The 18,650-nt window shown below is 36.6% G+C and overlaps 1 protein-coding gene across 2 annotated transcripts in view; it reads right to left on the reverse strand.

Moving 5' to 3' along the window:
• The window catches only part of Cntn5 (contactin 5), a 1,240,814-nt gene that overhangs the window by 71,455 nt on the left and 1,150,709 nt on the right, over positions 1-18,650 (reverse strand). For both annotated transcript variants that reach the window (XM_087560151.1, NM_053746.2), the window contains 1 exon segment: positions 2,500-2,658. In XM_087560151.1, coding sequence (XP_087416277.1) covers positions 2,500-2,658 — 159 coding nt within the window.

The raw sequence follows: 18,650 nt of genomic DNA on the forward strand, positions 1-18,650 counted from the left end.
TAGTTAGAAAACTCATGCTGAAATTTTTGTTTTGATTAACAAAAAGTAAGGAGCTCACTTTCATTTTGGTACATAAAAGAATGTTAGTTGTTTTCCAAGTAGCTTAGAAGTTATATTGATTTATCAAAAATTTTAAGCTGTATACTCTAATATATATGTCAGGATTAGAAGTTATTTATATGAATTATTTTATATTATGAGAACAATATCAAAAACAAGAAACTGTCCATAGAGATGCTATACAGTTAGGGACCCCCTCCCCATTACAGGCATTAAAATTATGACTAGATTAGGCACAGGGCTAAAGCCAAAAAGCATTAACAACAGCTTCTTCGGAGCACCAAGGGCTTAAGGACTCCTTTGTGCACTTGTGCTGGGGATAGTGTGTCTTCACCACTATTTCAATGAACTTTGAGTTTTGGTCAAAGGAATCAGATGAAGAATCAATTTGGGAGATCCTTTACTCTATTAATGATAGAGAAAATGCACACTGACAGTACCATAATTTTGGAAAATGCATTTATTTACAAATAAAGCATAATATTAGTCTTTAAAAATAAATACTTCCTGAAGAAAATTAAATCAGAGCTACAAGTTAAAACTATTTCCAGTGTTAAAATTATTTTAGACAGATAAAGATATAGCTTTCTAGCAGAGAATTATCAACAACACAAAATAACTTTTCCTCCTAATCTTCCTGTAGAAACGGGTGCATCAAGAGAACAACAACAACAAAGAGATGGGCAGGAATCAGAATAAGTAACTACAGAACATGAATCCATGGGTTTACTCGGCAAAGTATAAGACACACTGGATGAGGAAATCACTCAGTGACTCAGGGAGAAATATATGTACTCTAAGCATGTCTCCCAGAAGTAAGTTGAGCCGTCTGTGTGACATCCAGTGGCAGGATGGTGGCACACGTGAGAATACAGCAGATACACAATTTATTCTATGTCACAGCTTCAAAGCAAGGTCTTTGAGGAGTCACAGAAAAATCAAGATAGAAAACTGGGAATAGTGGATGAGAATTCTTGAACCAATCTGCTTATGAGATTTGAATTTGTATTCTTCTCATGCTTACTAACCCAGATCATTTCTTTCATTTTGGGGCTACAGTTGTCCTATACAGTTATAGTGGATCCCAGAATGAGGGTCGTGCTTTAAATACTTATGGGAAACATGTGCATACACAAAGCACACTATAATATAACCATCATGATGTATAAATTCATGCAGCAACCTAGTATTAAGTAAGATGTGCATTAAGTTCTATTGGAAAATATATTTTCTCTCAGCCCAATTGTAATCTGAGTGAAGCTTAATATACCAAAGTCCCACTACCTAGACACCATAGACCGTGCTATAGGCATAGCATTCCACTTTAGTTTCATTCTTAATGAACTCACACATCATCTCGATGATTCTCACATTACTTATTTATACTTGTTTGAGACCAGGTTTTGATATATAGCCCATTTGGCTGCAATCTTTGTATGTAGCCTGGTCTGGATTAAAACACATGGCAGTCATCTTGCCTCTGCTCCTCAAGGGCTGAGATTGTAGGGATCTACCATTATGTCTAGTTTGACTTTTATATTTTACTTCTAAGTAGACGAATTGACTCTAAAATACAGCAGAAACAATCATCCCCACACTGTGTGGATAATTGCTTCTGAAAACTTCCTTTCTGGTCTTAGAGTTTATTTGGACGTGATGCTAAATCCGTATCTATTAGCCATTGGGGGTTAGACTTTCTGTATCATTGATACACTTCCAGTAACATTAGCAAGCTTGGGAAACATTAGTTTATAACATTGAAAGGAAATTACTAGTGATTAAAATAATTAAAATGATGAAACTAAAACAGAAAACACATTAAAAACACACATTATGATGATGCACTGTTTTACGACACACAGTTCATGTTAAATTTTCATTTTATAAATAAAACTGACATGGAGTTCTAAAGACACTTCAGAAGTTTCTGAGATGTGGGAAGTTCTATATCCCAATCCTATGTATAAGTGTTTATATAATAGAATGCAAAAAATTCCCTAGAGTTGGATCCTGAAAATGACTGTATATCAAACTGATGAATTCCCAGGGAGCCCTGGAGCTTACCCAAGAGCCTTGCTCAATGTCCCATTTCTGGTTTGATGACTGTTCTTGAGTCATATACAGTATGATAATTGAGGGAAGCTGGGGAGTGGCTCCACAGGGATTTTGTGCATAATGCAATTTTTTGCCACTTATTTGTGAATCTGAAAGTTAGTTTAACACACAAACAGAAACACAATGTGGCTCTTTCTTTGCAAACTGTGAACAGAAGAGAGGAAGGGAGCTTGCTTTTAAAAGGCACAGGGAAGTAATTCACAGTGGAGATCAATATAAAGAATAATTTATTTCTACAGTTGTCAAATGATTTTGAGTGAGCTTTAAAGTAAATGTACCTGCTGCTCCAAGATATTGTTTTGTGTGTGTCTGTGGACGTCTTACCTGTCTTCACTGTTTGCCAGCCCAGGGAGAAGGGGCTGCGAGCCTGAAGGTTGTAGGAAGAGATGGGGCTGTGGTTGTCAGTTGCTGGACTCCATGAGAGAGTGGCTGTGCTTTCTGTGATCTCCTCCACTATGACCACTCCAGGTGGCCCTGGGGGACCTACAGGCAAGACAGTGGATAAAACTAAGTGCAAAGAATCTTAAGCAGCCACAAGACATATTCCAGTGTGGATCTTATCAGATGATGTGATTGTCTTAACAAAATAAATACTTAGTAATGAAATTTGACAGCAGAAATTTATGGGATACAAGTTATTTTCTAGACTTTCTTTAGATGAACTTAATTATGTATTATATTTTCTCTGACACTTTGTGCCTGGAGGCAACTTTCAATTAGTATTATATTTTATAGAAAAAGGAAAAATAATCAGAAGCAGACAGAAAGATATGAATGTCAATATGGACTGTGGTTGTTAAAATCAACCACAACTAACAGGCAGAGGCAGCAACAGGCGGGCAATGCTTCAGGAGCAGACACACTACACACTACACACTAAAGAGCTGTAGGTGGAGCGAGCTAGTGTTGTGCCTCAGGAACCTTACAGTGTGCAAGCCATGTGATGTGTTCTCTTGAACGACTCAAACTTTTGCCAAGAGGATGCAGAGCATTTTGAAATAGTGGTACTACAGGAAATGTTAGGTTATCTACGAAAAGTGAACCATACACAGTGCTCTGTGAAAGTTCAAAGGAGACTATAATTATGTTGCTTTGGGGTAGGTGATGCAGTAGAGTGGAAATGCGTCAGAGCAGTTTAGATCATTTTTGTCTTTAAGGGAGCGTATGGAGCAGAGACAACTGGTAGGCGCGGAGGTAGACAACCCCTGTCTGCACCCCTGTCCTGTTTTGTTTTCAGGAAATAACTAGAATACAATTTCAGGAGAAATGTCCCACTAGTTAATTATGCTTAAAAATCAATTTTAAGTGCATTAAAATGTATACCTATTTGATTTTTATTGACTAAAGGAAACAACAGTTTTCTTGTTGTTATACTGATGTCCCCTAATGTGGACTATGCAAGTTGTAGAATTGTTTCTATATTACATGAAGGATATATACCTAGACATATTTTAAGTTACTAACCTATTAATTGTTATGCATGTGGCAAAAAGCTTTCTGGATTTGATGATCAAGATATCTATGAACTAAAGAAAGGAACAGTGAGCTAGAGCACTTTAAAGCTATGCCATGCAAATGGCAATTTTAAGAGATAGAATCTGAACATTCTTCACTAAGCAGCTTTCTGAGAGCTGAGGACTGAAAGTGGGAGACTCTTCTATCACGACGGTGATAGAGTTGGGGTTGTGAACAGAGGAGCAGTGCAAAGCCTTGAGAAGTGGCAGTTCTCCCTTTAAGTGAAATGATGAAAGAAACAGCGAAATGATGAAACACAGAATGACTTTGAAATAACAAGAAACCCAGAGCTCATTCTGAAAGGTAATCATTCCTTTCTTCACTGAGCCCTGAAAATGGAGGGTGCGTGTATGTGAAAGTGAGCCTGGGGACTGGAGGGCATCAGGAAAGGCTTTGAGAAGATATGCAATGAAAGGAAGCATGAGAGAATTGCAATGCTTTTTCAGGGTTAGCTGGATTGTAGCATCTTGAAGGAGAAACTGAATAAAGAAGCAAAGTGTGAACAGTCAGAACCAGGTCTAGGAAAGAAGTCAGAAGGAAAGGTTGAAGTTGGGATAAGCTTCACTGCTTGTCACCAGCGATGTAGAAGATGTGAGTTATTATAGGATTCAGGAGAAGCCATTCAGGTACTAATGGCTTAGAACAGCACAGAGACATTGGGAAACTGGATGACTACAGAAAGAAAGCAAAGAGTAGAGTTTGTGTTGTGAAGGGCGATTCACAGAATTTGTGACATTATGTGTGTGTGGAGGTGGGATAGTTTTGAATGGAAAACTGGTATGTGGGCAAAAAGTGAAGAATATGATTATTAGTGTGGATAATCCCAGGCTTTAAGAGTCAAACAGTGTTTGACATTTTAACTGTTATGGGTAGAGTCCAATGGTCATGGGCCAGCCTAGCTTGAAAAGAGGAAAGGAGTAGACTCCACTTGTCAGTGAAGGAATGGATTGCACTGACAGAAAGGGAAGGGAATGATGCCAGTCACCCTATGCATGGACTTCCTAATGCTTGCCGTTCTGTGTATGACTATAGTAATGCACAGCAATGTCTGTGTTGAAGTCATTAAAGTGGCATAATGAGGAAAAGAGAAGAGACACAGGGGTTGAAGGAGGTATTTAGGAAGGTGTTAAACTGTAGACAGGAGCATAGGGAAACATCTGTAAGAACAATATGATTATGCCAAAATTATGATCATTATTTTATTACTACAATGATACCAATAGATCCCATATTCTATCTAGCCTATAATACATTAAGGAAACATATGTTTCCTAGACATTAATTATTACTTTACTATTGTTGGTTTTACTACTTTAGAGAGGTGACCAAGAACTTCAAAGAGACCATTCAGTTGATAATTATTCAGGCAGCATATTCGGTTTTGTGCTTGGCACTGGAAATGCGAACATTTATCTATTCTAATGAAAAGAAATTACTTGCCACGGACATTATACGAGTGGATAGCTGGGGTGAGCTATAAGTATGGATCTGATAACAAAATCTGATTTTGGATAGACCTTCTTTTAACGATGGATATGGAAAAGAGTCTCCAATGAAGGAAGGAAAGAGCAAGTGTGTGATAAAGAAGTATGAAGTATGCAGTAGAGGAGTCTACTCCTTTTCCCTTCTGAAGTTGAGCTGGCCCATGACCATTGGACTCTATCCATAACAGTAAAAATGTCAAACACTGTTCAACTCTTAAGGTGAGGTCTTTGGGAGCTTTTTGATATTCCTCCATCCTTCTGAAATAATTGTTAGGGTTTAGGCTAGTAGGCAGTTTTGAACTCAAATTATTCTGTAAGAAACTCCAAAGCCATTTTGACAGAGGCATGAATAGAAATAAACATTAGCGTGTTCCCAGCTTTCCCATGCAGTCAAGCCCAGGCACAAGACACAATAGAGGCAGCCTTCAAAGACCTCCTGCTTCTGCAGGCATGTGTGTAAGAAAATATTATATGGATTGGTTGAGCTTGTCAGCTGCTTAAGTCCGGAGAGATGTGGTACATGAATCTTTAAAGTGACTCAATTTGAAGACAATGATGACTAATTGAAGCATGCTTCAAAATTATTTACTGTGTGGGTTTGCTTATAAGAAACTCTGAAGAAGGGCTCCTGAGAGGCTTTTAAAAACAGTTTAAAAGTTTTGATGATGTGTTTATATAAGAGATCATGGTTAAATTTATTTCTTTATCTCATCTACAATATGCCAGTATTCTGTTAAATTTCAGCATTCTATTTATGTATCTCTTCACTGGACATTTATTTACCAATGCCTACATGCAAGCTTAAGGCCATGTGGGGAATGAGTATCTGCAAGGGATTTTTTTCCTTCTGCGTACTGAAGTTCAAGGAAGATGATTAGCATATTTTAAGATTATGGTTAATAATTATTCAGTATTTTCTAATGCTTCAACTGCAATATTGCTTTATTCTTCTTAATATATCTTCAAGAACTTTATTTGCATCTACTTACCAAACTATATTTTGTAGCAAAATAACCAGTAACAAAGATTTATGCATCTATTACACTATCATGGCTGATCACTCATGTATAATTGTAAATCATTATACAACTGATTGTTTAGTAATCATGTAATATTTAAATTATAAATTCTTGTGACACAATGTTAAGCAGTCATTAAGTTAATATTAGAGTCTATTTAATGACATAGTCTTCATGGAGTTGAAAAATGTACAATGCAAAATTGTATATAGTAATTCGCCAAATATGCAGAGAAAAATACTAGAAAGTAATGCATTAACTTATTACTTGGAGATGAGAAAATAGCACATTTAATCTTTATTTTTATGCATATTTCTTTTTTAAAAATGTATTTGTTGCTTTATGTGTGTGAGTACTCACTTACATGTATGTATGTGAATCACTGAAGGGTCAGAGAAGGCATTGAATACTTGGGAACTGTAGTTACAGATAATTGTTAGTCACGGTGTGGGTGCTGGTAACCGACCCTGGTCCTCTGTAAGAGCAGCCAGTGCCCCTCAGCACCTAGCCTGCCTCCCTTAGCTTCCCGGACTTGTTTCTCTTCAGTCTTCAGTGTGAGAGTGCTACTTCTAAAATGACTTTTGGGTTATTCTTTAGAGCAATGGTTTTCAACCTATGTCATGATCCCTTTGGGGAGTCAAAAGTTCATTTACAGGAGTCACCTAAGACTATTAGGAAACATTACAATTTATAACAGTAGCAAAATTACAGTTATGAAGTAACAACGAAAATAATTTTAGAGTTGGGATCACCACAATGTGAGAAAATGTTTTGAAGGGTCACAGCATTAGGAAGGTTGAGAGTCACTGTTGTAGAGGAAGTAATATTCTGCTGTCCCAAGGATAACATGCTTAACAAGGAGACATCTACTGAGTGCCACTGTATTTGATGGGGGAGATAAGATTAGTTTTCAACATGCACTGTGTTAAAAAGCAGTGGCGAAGACAAGCTTTTCACACAAAGATATACCAGGCAATGTCTACCATTTTCAAGTGCTCCAGAGTGCATTTTGTCTGCATGTACGCCTACATATCAGAAGAGGGCATCGGATTCCATTACAGATTGTTGTGAGCCATCATGTGGTAGCTGGGAATTGAACTCAGGACCTCTGGAAGTATTCTTAACCAATGAACTATATCTCCAGCCCCAGGGACTAAACCACCAAAGAGTATACCTGACTCCAGATACATATGTAGCAGAGGATGGCTTTATCTGATATCAATGAGAGGGGAGTAAGGCTTGATGCCCCAGTGTATGGGGATGCTAGAGTAGTGAGGCAGGAGTGGGAGTGGGTAGGTGGGTGGAGGAGCACACTCATAGAGGCAAAGGGAAGGGCAGATGGGGGGATGGGATGTGGAGCTTTTGGAGGGGTAACCGGGAAGGGGATATCATTTAAAATGTAAATAAATAAAATGGTGTTTTTAAAATATGCATTTTGTACCTCATGCAACAGTTATTCCACTAATTGTAATCATTTGCCTAAAATTTACACTGTTATGAATAGCCAAATTGTTACTTGATGTGTATCAGGCCCTTGGAAAATATTTCTGAAAGAAAGGATGAAGGGTGGAAAGATGGGGAATGATAAAAAGATGGCGGGTTGCAGAAGGTTATGTTCTGAATTTGCAGTGCTGAATAACAAAGGAAAAGAATGTTTTAAAACATGACTATCATGTTGTACAGGGAGCTTATGTAACAGTTTCTTTTTAAAAGCATATTTGCATTAGTGATTTTTTTTTTTTTAGTCAGGTTCAGAATGGCAATAAAAATGACAGAATAGCTACCAAATGGAGAAGAAGGAAAAAAGGGATTTCATGGTAAGCCTTGTTAGGAACTTTGAGCATTGTAGCCTATGGGAAAAAAATTTTCCCTTATAAATATGAAATCCTTATAAATATGAAAGATTTCTTATGAATAGATCATCGCAATGCTACTCTAAAAAAATCTGGTGGTGTGATTTCCTTTTTAAGAAAAATTAACCATAATTTTCAGCTATAATAGAGGTGAAAACAATTTACTGTTATTATATTAATATTGGCTTATCAATGCTTTATTCATAAAGAAAATATTTTTAGACAATATATGCTGACTGCTGGCTCAATTAGCTTCCTCTTTATATTTAGAGTGAGTGAATTCATTAACATATTAATGCATCAACTGTCTTTGTTTTTAAAGTTTGATCCTAATGGCCCTGTTTTTTTTTTTTTTTTTTCTGGTTCTTTTCATTTTTTTAAATCAAGTTAGGTAGTAAGCATATTTTTTTTCTGAAATGCTTTTTCAGCTAATTTACAGAAAATCATCTTTGAGAGTAGATTATTGAAAGACAAATTCCTCAGTTTGTGAGAGTGGCTAGTGTCTACACATGAGCTAGGCACCACTCATCCTGTAGGAATCTCAGAATATTTATAAGGAGCCGAAAGGACAGATGCACAGTCATCAGGACTCCACCCCACAAGCAGAGAGATGCTACTTTATGCTAAATAGGAACACTGTTGTTGATGAACAGGAAGACTGACAAGGATATTTTGTTGGGAAAGCGACTGCTTACAATGGCAGCCATGGATTTTTTTTAGGTCCCCATGCTGAGGATTCCTTAGCAAAGGAGAAGCAGAAGCCACGTGATTCTGGGCTCAGTGCTCCCTCATTAAGGTCCCTGAGAAATGCTATGATGTGAGAATACCCTCATTCTACTGCTCGCTTGAAGAGTTTCTTTTCCTTTCTTTCTCTTTATTTTTAATTGCAAAAAGGACTGGTTTTATACAATGAATTCTGATCATTCTTCAGACACTGTGGCAGCTTTCGTAGAACCTGCCTATGTTCAAGTCAGAGCTGAGAGGGGATGTTGACCTGGGTTCCATCTCTAAGCAAGAAGCTATCAGCCCTTGGTACCTCCTGGCAAAACCTTTCCTTTTCTCAATGAGCTGCTGACTTTGCATGGGGAAAAGGATCTGTCTCCTTGAAACTTAAATCTTGTTAGTATTCTGATAGTGACTCGAAACAAGGACTGCCTACTTCAGGCATTAATTAGGTAGCATGAAAAAGCCTGAGAATTTTTAAGTAACTGGAGCTATCCATTTGGATTCCATTCTTTTTCTCATCAGGAAGTTGTGTCCTTTAGCCCCAATCTGATGTTAAGAGAGCTCAACTGCTTTTTGGGGGTACAGTAAAAGAATGGAGGCAGGGATAAACTTCAGTCCACAGCCAGGAAATTAGTCAGGTGATGACGTTGGGATTACGGCCTTGCTGTGGTATTCTTTTCCACTCTCCCTGACAGTCTTGGGCAGCAGCCGTGCAGCAGGCTTTAGAGTTTGCTTTCTGTCCAGTACTCCAGAGAGGAAATGAAGAACCCTTCCTCAAGGGTATAGCCGCCTCTATGTCAAGTCTCTAGAAATCTCTAGACTAATGATCGTACGTTCTTCCTGATTCTAAGACTTCATTTTTCAAAAATATACCAGTATGAGGCATTATTTTTATATTATGAAATAATTCAGTATATTTTCATCTTTTCTATGTAGCAGGGCCATCCTAGACTTTTTCCCACAGTGAAAATTTTAAGAGGAAGAACTGAAGTCTCTGGACTACAAATATTAAATAGAACTCATTTTTAAGTTCTTTAAAATCTAAAGTGAAAATTTGATATAAATAACATCTTTTTTGACATTTCATTTATGCATATGCTTTATCTTATTGCCCTCTGAACTACAAAAACACCTCAGTTCTATGGTCAGTTCTGTAAATATTGGGTGAAGACTGAACATCTACTGAACTCACACTCAACTCTTCTGTAGGTAAGAGGAAAAAGATGTGGCCATTACTGAAGAAAAAAAAAGGTCCTACACATGTTCCACAAACACATGATGAAGATTGCGCTTAGCTACTACCTGTAATATGGATAAATGAACCCAAAAACTACAGAGAACTAGTTTTATATTTTTCATGTAACTTCCTCATTGGCAAAGAGCCACCATTACAAAGGGACAATGCTGGATTGTTAAAAAAAAGAAAGAAAGAAACATGTGGATAACCAGAAACACAAAACAAAGGACCACTTTGTACAGACTCAACTGATAATAAACAATATGTTTTTCTAACATATGTATGCATGTATGCATGTATGTTTCTATATGTATATATTAATTCCATGTGCATGTTAGTGTTTGTGTGGTTGATACTGTTACTATAGCTCAGACTGGCCTGGAACCCATAGGAGTCCTCTTGCCTCACCCTCCTCAGTATTGGAATAATAGGTGTGAACAATCTGAGCAATTATATCTATCATCAAAAGTAATATTAATCTATAGTATGCCTGACTTTGTGGTATATTATTTATTAAAACATATTAATGAACATGTTAACAAGTGGTTGTTGAGTTACACCTTTACAATTACAAAGAAAAATATGTATTTACTCAGAAAGCATGTCATTGATAACAAGTTTCTTCTCACACATGAAAGTGTGTATGTTATGGACATATAACTTTGTTGACATCCTTGCCTGCACAAGTTCAACTTCCTGTACTGCTGTGATGAGCTTGCTTTATGTGTTCTATCAAATACTCACTGTCATTAATGTCACTCAGAAAGAGAGGAGGATGTCATAGACTATTTATTTATTCATTCATCTAATTTATCTATTTATTCATCTAATTAATTTGAGCCTTTCCTAATGTCTTTAGTCCCGTGAGAATAACCAGCTCATCTTACCCCAGGTAGTTAAGGATGGAAACAAGAAATAAGTAGGTATAATGGATTTTTGAAAAATCATTTTGTTAAATCTCAGACTATATTCATATCTATCTATTAATTGCCTATCAATCTATCATCTATTGTCTACCAATCCTTTATCTACTTATCATCCATTTATATTTATCTACTATCTATCTATTTATCATGTCTGTCCATCCATCATCTATCTATCATTGGCCATCTATCTATCTTTATCTAATCAATATCATCATCATCTTGACTCACCTCTCTCTTTGTTTAGCCCATCATGTGTATTACTCAGTTCTTGTGTTTGAAATTTCTGCTTCTGCTCAATTGCCTTTTTAATGTCTGCACAGACTGTACATTCAATGCTCTGTTCAACCTTTGTCTCCTTAGATTTCCCTGACCACCGTGTCTGGGCAAAGCCATTCTGTTCTGTGTTTATCACACTACCTACTATCCATTCAGGGCTGAAATTACAAACAGAAACTATCCATTCGAGAGTAATTTGCTAGTGCTTGCTTCCCTCTTTGGAGTTTACACACAGAACTTTGGTACAGGAATTACACATGTGATATTTTTGATGTTATATTGCCAAAGCTTAGGATACTACTTAACACAGCACATTATTATGTACATTTATAATAAACAAGTGATTAATATTTCATAACAAAAACATTTTAGAGTAGCTTTTGACAATATTTGAACATCACTTTTGACCAATCTGTATATGAAAAAGAAAATATACTTTACAAAACTCCTCTCTCATCTATTGTGTTCTCATCCTTGTTTAATGATGTTAACTAGGTATCAATGATGTATTTCTAGTCAATAAGGGACAGGCTATTAGTGTGTTTCAAATGTTGATGAGCAGTGAAGTTCCTGGAATCTATGTAGTACAACATACATTTTTCCGAGTTTTCTTTAAACCATGGAATTTGTAGGTTTTAATTAGAACTTGAAAACTTACATTTTGTATATAAGGCCTATGAAATTTCTATATACATTGTATATAGAAATGTACACATCTATATCTATCTATCTGTCTATCTGTCTGTCTGTCTGTCTGTCTGTCTCTCTCTCTCTCTCTCTCTCTGTGTGTGTGTGTGTGTGTGTGTGTGTGTGTGTATCTTTATTCAAGAAAAAAATGATTTAAAGATAGACAAGAAACCAGAAGCTCCTATCCAGGAATTAACCTTTTCATTTGAAAACTTTGGGAAGCTGGAAAATTTCTGAACCTTGCTATTTATTCGCTTCTTTATATTTCATAAAACAGTGGAAATTTTGGTCTAATCATGAATGTTATATTAGATAACCTTAAAAAACTACTTTGAAATTGATAGATACTAGCAATGGGTAGACTTTTTACTTCTTGGTAATTAAGGCACTATTAAGCTCATAATGTATTTTGCTAATGAAAATAACCCAAATATTTGTTGTCTAAAAATTTTCTCCATATTGAAAAATTCTCTCCAGGAAGGAGGACTCTTGGAAGTAACAGATCTGCTGATTCAAAAGTAAAACCTATGAACTAATTGGTATGCCAAATAGGACTTTGGTTGATTGGTTACTCTGATCAGTCTGTCCTTGATTTTCTGTCTTTGGATGAATTAATGTTTGTGTTGTGTGCTTACAAAAATCTCACAAGTAGCAGAATGTGAGAAATCACATTAAAACTTCTTTGAAAATCCCATAAAAACGTTTCTTGTAGTGTCAGCAGCAGATTTTATAGTATCTTCTAAGAGATTTAGAGTTTTAAAATGGATCCCCACCATGAGCATCATACTTACTCTTCTAACTGAATAGTTCTTTCATGCCTACCACAGGTAGAAGGCTCTGCACTAGATTAATCTCCATTTCTCTCATCTTTCTCAGTAAACTTGACACTGATAAAATCTTTCACAAATGAAACACCCAGCCTCAGAAAGTTGTAACACCTAAGCTCTTGGCCTCCCAGAAGTCTGTGGTGTGATCCAGATTCTTATCTCCTAGCTTCAACCCTATAATATCCTTCACTGTATAGCATGCTCCACGTGATTCTGCATTGAAAGAGTGTGTATACCTTAAAAGACTAAAAGATGTTGTGATGGGGCCAGGAGGAGACAGAGAGTGGTCAATGGAGAGTGGGTTTAGAGATGAAGAGGCCTCTACAGTTGATTCCCTGATTGTTACTCAACTGGTGCCACTATGGTATAGGGAAGGAGAGCTTTCCCTCTCTTCCTGTTACATAAGATGTCCTGGTTCACATCAGGCTTGTCAACCTCAGCTCCCACTTGGACTAAGAGACTCAGAAAGCCATAGATAAGTCAACTTATAGACAACTAATGATACTAACTAATATTGGTGATGTATTTCTAGTCAATAAGGGAGAGGCTATTGTTGTGTTTCAAACATTGATGAGCAGTGAAGTTTCTGGAATCTATGTAGTACAACATACAGTTTTCTGGGCTTTCTTTAAACCATGGACTTTGCAGGTTTGTAATTTGAGCTTATATTTTGTAGATAAGGACGTTCAGGAGTAAAGACATTGTCTTAAACTGACCTACTTAGAATTGGACATAGACCTTTATATAACCTGGTTGGGAATTATGGCCAGTTTCTTCTTTATGTTTGCAAAAAAGGATTTAGTCTCTGTCATTCATGGAAGCCAGTTGATGTTATTAAGATCACATGAGGGTGAACAAAATAGATGGCAGTGTAGAGCGGTGAAAACAATTTTGGTCCTTATAAGAAAAGCTGAGACTCTAGATCTGTCAATTAAAAACCTGTTTTAGCCTTATGTCCTCAGAACCAATAGATTTCATAACTTTTAAGCCAATTGGAAGTAGATTTTCTATTGCTTGCCACAGAGTACCATTTCTTATACAGAATAGCTAAGAGCTCTCCTTATTTATAATGGACAAACTCTAGAATTATTCTCTATCTTTGCTAAGACTAGTTACATTAATATAAACAACCTGAAAAGGCAGTCTCCGAAAATACCTAATTACAGCAAATAAACATTTTAGAATTGAGAAATGACAAACCAACTGGGAAACTTGACAGAACAGCTGGCCAACTAGAAGCAAACAGCCATTTAGACAAATGCAAAATGCAATGAAGCCATTAAAATTGTTTAAAAATATATCACTTTTGGATAGAGACTTTGGAATCCCTAAATAGACAATACTATAATCAATGTAGTTCTGTGACCACAAATTTCAACAAAGTATTGAACATGTATTTTTACAACAAAGATAAAACAAAATGGTGTCACAAACTCTGAGCTCAATCTGGTTCTTGTTAATGTACTCATTATAAAACAGACTCTGAGAATTTGGGATGAATTACTATATAAAGGCAAAAATAAGAGGCCACCCTTGACACTTTTGAAAGATGAACGCTGAGTAGACATCTTAGCATGAAGTTCTTGGACAGGCCCTCTCTTCTTCCAGCAATAATGCTGTGAATAAGCCTGTCATCAGTGAGTAAAGAAGAGAACACAGATTTGTAAAGAGATGTACATGTAGATTGAGGGGAGAACTTGACTTCTGGGGCAGTATGTTTTCACTTAATTACTTTGGTAACAGAGAGAAGTAAAGGCTCCTAGACGGGAAGTGGTTAGACACTGTAAAACTTACTAAGAAAGTAAGAACCAGAGGTATCCATTCCAAAATTTCATCATTTGAGACTCTGGGAAAATAATTGTGGAATCAAAAAGGAATTTGGGAGAGGATAGAAAAGTTTTATTCCACTTTTCATTTTGTGAAATTTAATACTAATTCTCTGTTAATGTTGAAGGAGAAGCAGGACAAAAACCAAAGTTTGAGCCAGCAGAGACTTGAGAATGTTGTGGACAGCCATTGTGAATACCGTGACCTGGACCAATCTGCAGGAGTAACAATCTGACCATCACTGAGAGCCAATTCTGATCAACAAGTGAACAACACTTTAGGGGCTCCCACAAGTCCATGTGCTTCTTCCTGACTAATGCTTACTTGTGGTGGGGTTGAGCAACTGACTTGAGACAGGTCAATGAAGTCAGGATTTTCATATAGGGATTAAGTTTGTCATAGATGGGGTCTATTCACATAATAAAACTCAAAGGAAAACTCAGTCAGTATGTGAAAGTATCCAGTGCAGTATATTAAATAAATTGTCGGAAATATCATGTGTGTGGTATGAGGTCAATGTATGGCAAGCCTGTTCCAGCATAGATCTCTGTATCCAAAAACAGGGCAGGACAATAAGATGCTGGCTTCTAGCTATATGTGACATCAGTGGTTAATTTAGGAACTATTCCCTTGGATATGCAGTCTCAGAGGTTATGTAGCCTTTCCTTTTACTTCCTTGTTAAATTTGTTACTTGCATTTGGTTTTAAATATTAGATCATCATTTTTTGACAGATTAGTGATAAAAAATGGAGAGGTATAAAGAGGTGGAAGGGAACCCCCCCAAAAAAGGAAACAAAAAACAAACACAGAACAAAACAACAAGAAAAATTCCCAAGAGTTTCACAAACATGGGAGCATCAGGCTTCAAGCTGAATTTGTGAAGGCCTTTTGCCTTTCTGTGTCTCTGCTTTAGTGACAGGTTCTAGAACATGGTGACATGTTTAAAGTTTGTGAAAATTAGTTGTTCAACTGTTATGTCATATTCTATCCATTCTCATTCATATGGACCTTAAAAATTAATTTTAATTGATGTGAACTTTATACTCATTCATTTGGACCTTGAGTAATTTGTCAGTAATTTCAGGAAAACATTCATTGTGTTCTGGACTCCAGGGATAAGATAGGAAAATAAAGTGGTTCCTGTTTTTCCTGATTTGCTTTTTGGGCAAGAAAAGAAAACCAATAAACGGATGAGTGAAATAGATTCAGATAGCAATAAATGCAATCAGGAAAGTACAATCATATGAAAATCATATTAGGGAGAAGTAGATGACATAATCTTGGAAGCTTAACAGTAAATGATGAGTCAGCCAGCTATGCGAATTCTGTTAGCAAAGGCTTTCAGCTGATAACACCTATGGGTAGATTTTTGAAGTAATAATGAGTATAGTGTGCTGGAGAAGCAGAAGGCTGTGTGGTTGGAGAAGTACAAAGAAGGAGGGGAGGAGAGATGATGACATTAGGAACATCATCAGGCACCCAAAGCAGAAGGATGCGAAGGACATAGGAAGGCTTTCACACTTTTTTTTGAGTGCAACTTAGGTGCAAGATCCCGTATGAGAAAAGTCAAAGGAAAGAAACTTTGAAAATCTTTGACAGAAGCCCTCGGAGGATATAGTAAACCATCGTGGGACGGGGATCAACAAATTTTACTAAAACACATGGAATTTTTTCTTGCAGTAGACTTTAATATCATATATTAATCTTGATGCTTAACGAATGGCGCAACAAGTGTACTTGTTGATTTGTTGTCCATGGCTGTGACTGGCCCCAAGGAACTGTCACGAACAGCTCTCCTGCAATTATTTTAGGAAACGGCAAGCTCTCTACTTGTAAGGGAAAACAAAGGTGACATGACTGTCCCCAGCACTAGTGTTTCCAAGTGGAACTCAATACATCTTAAGTTTAACTTTGATGAGACTATGCTATGAGTTGGGTCGGGTAAAGCCATGTGTTTGACCCATATCCGTGAACTGTAACCCAAAGTGAGTCACGTCATCTATGGACAGGCGTTTCATCTCCTTTCACGATGCCCCATAGCATTCCTTAAAATATTCAGTTCTGAAGCTGTTTTGCTTCTTTTCTAGAATATACAAGCAATTCCTGTCAACTATCACAAACTTCAAGTGAAAGTGAAATTAATCAACCATTTCAGGCCATGGAGTATGTATAAATATTTAATGAAGTGGTACATAAATTCAATTCATACACAACTTTACATATGCTAACATAAAAGTAAAAAGTCCATCCATCGAAGGTGAAGGTGATCTTTCTGAAATGGAAAATAGACATTTCAGGGTCTATTGTATACACTGTCAAGAATAATTAAAAATATTGAACTAGATTATTTAAAATTTCAAGCAACCCAGATGCTCTCTGAAAATTCATTCATTAAGCCAGCATCACATAAATTTTGAGAACAGATGAGTTAAAAAATCCTGTAGGAAAATACCATATGAGGTGCTAAAATATGCAGGGAACCATGTTCCCACACAGCTTTCTATAAATCTAGTGCTACTGAGCTGTCACTGCTCATTATGATTCTGCAATACGGATTCAGATAAAAAATAATATATAGCTATATGGTCTCTTAACTTTGTCCAATCTCACTGTTCGTTTATGAATAATTTATGTATACCTCTGTGATTTATTTTATACAAACATTCCATAAGGAGAATTTGGAATTTTTATTTCAAATTACAAAGTAAGGTAACATGTGTATAATGCAGTATCTTTACTATTACTGCAATTTTTGACAATATTAGAGATTAAAACATAGGGAGATTTCTTTAGTGTGTTTTGTATGGGAAGATAGGCATGATGGCTCATGGCTATAATCCTAGCATTTAGGACATAAGGCTGTATGATTGGGAGGTCAAATTTATCCTCTCTCCCATAACAAGTTAGAGGTTAGTTCGATACTTAAAATGCTGTCTCAAAACCAAAACAAAATAATGGTGAGTGTGTGTGTGTGTGTGTGTGTGTGTGTGTGTGTGTGTGTGTGTGTTCAATATGTTTAGATATGTTTGTTGCAATGTTTCTGATTTTTTCTGGAAATCAAAATGTTCAGAAAGATATATGCCCCAAACTATGGACATGTTTCACAGAATTGATCAAAAGTTGACAAAAATGTACTTAAAACTATCAATTTCATATCTTTAATTTCATCAACCCTTTAAGGAGGCTAACCTCATGCTCTCCTCCTCAGGCAATGACTGAGCTAGGGTAGAAAGGCACTATCTTTGTGGCTCTCCAGTGGTATAGCATGTGAAGATTTTGTTATACAACTGTAGGATGAGGGTTGGGGATTTAGCTCAGCGGTAGAGCGCTTGCCTAGCAAGCGCAAGGCCCTGTGTTCGGTCCCCAGCTCTGAAAAAAAAACAAAAAGAAAAAAAACAAAAAACAACTGTAGGATGAAATGCTGTGCAATTTCTTTTCAGGGCGCAGCACAAATTGAAAGATGACTGCTGTCATTCATGATGGCAAACCTGGCAACATTTTGATGCTACCATCTAACTCTTGTGTGGGGATGGCAATGGTAGGGTAGTGCAGAAGCACTTAGAGCAGTACTGTAGTTGGCTAATTTGTAGCAGATGTTCCCTGTAATGGATGGATTGCACAGAGCCTGTAATGTAGACTGCTTTGTTCAAGGAGATATGATGGATGCTACTTATTAGCTTGCCTTAGCATTCTGTGAGCTGAGGTTTTAAGACAAATATCCAAGCTTTGATTTACTGATTTGTACAGATTAGGTGATAAAATGTTTTTGCAAGAGTGATTAGATATTTTGAATGAAGACTGTTTAAATAAGTCTTATTTCTTGAGTTGGCAAAAAAGAAATAATTATAGGAAGCAATAACCTCCTGAACAAAACATGTAATTAAGCCAGTCCTGTTCCCTGCCACAGTCTCCTGTGAATAATGAATACGGAACCAAATCAGAACACTGGCAGGTAAGCCAGATGACGCGTGGGTAGAGATAAGTAACTTAGGTGATTTCCACCTCTCCACCAATGTTTTCTACTTTTGACCTAAACTGTTTTAAAATTTAAGACATAATTTTAGGTGAATCAAAAATCGTTCATACTTGATATTTTC

The sequence above is a fragment of the Rattus norvegicus genome, chromosome 8 (genome assembly GCF_021556685.1).
Source record: "Rattus norvegicus strain SHRSP/BbbUtx chromosome 8, alternate assembly SHRSP_T2T, whole genome shotgun sequence".
NCBI classification, from domain to species: domain Eukaryota; kingdom Metazoa; phylum Chordata; class Mammalia; order Rodentia; family Muridae; genus Rattus; species Rattus norvegicus.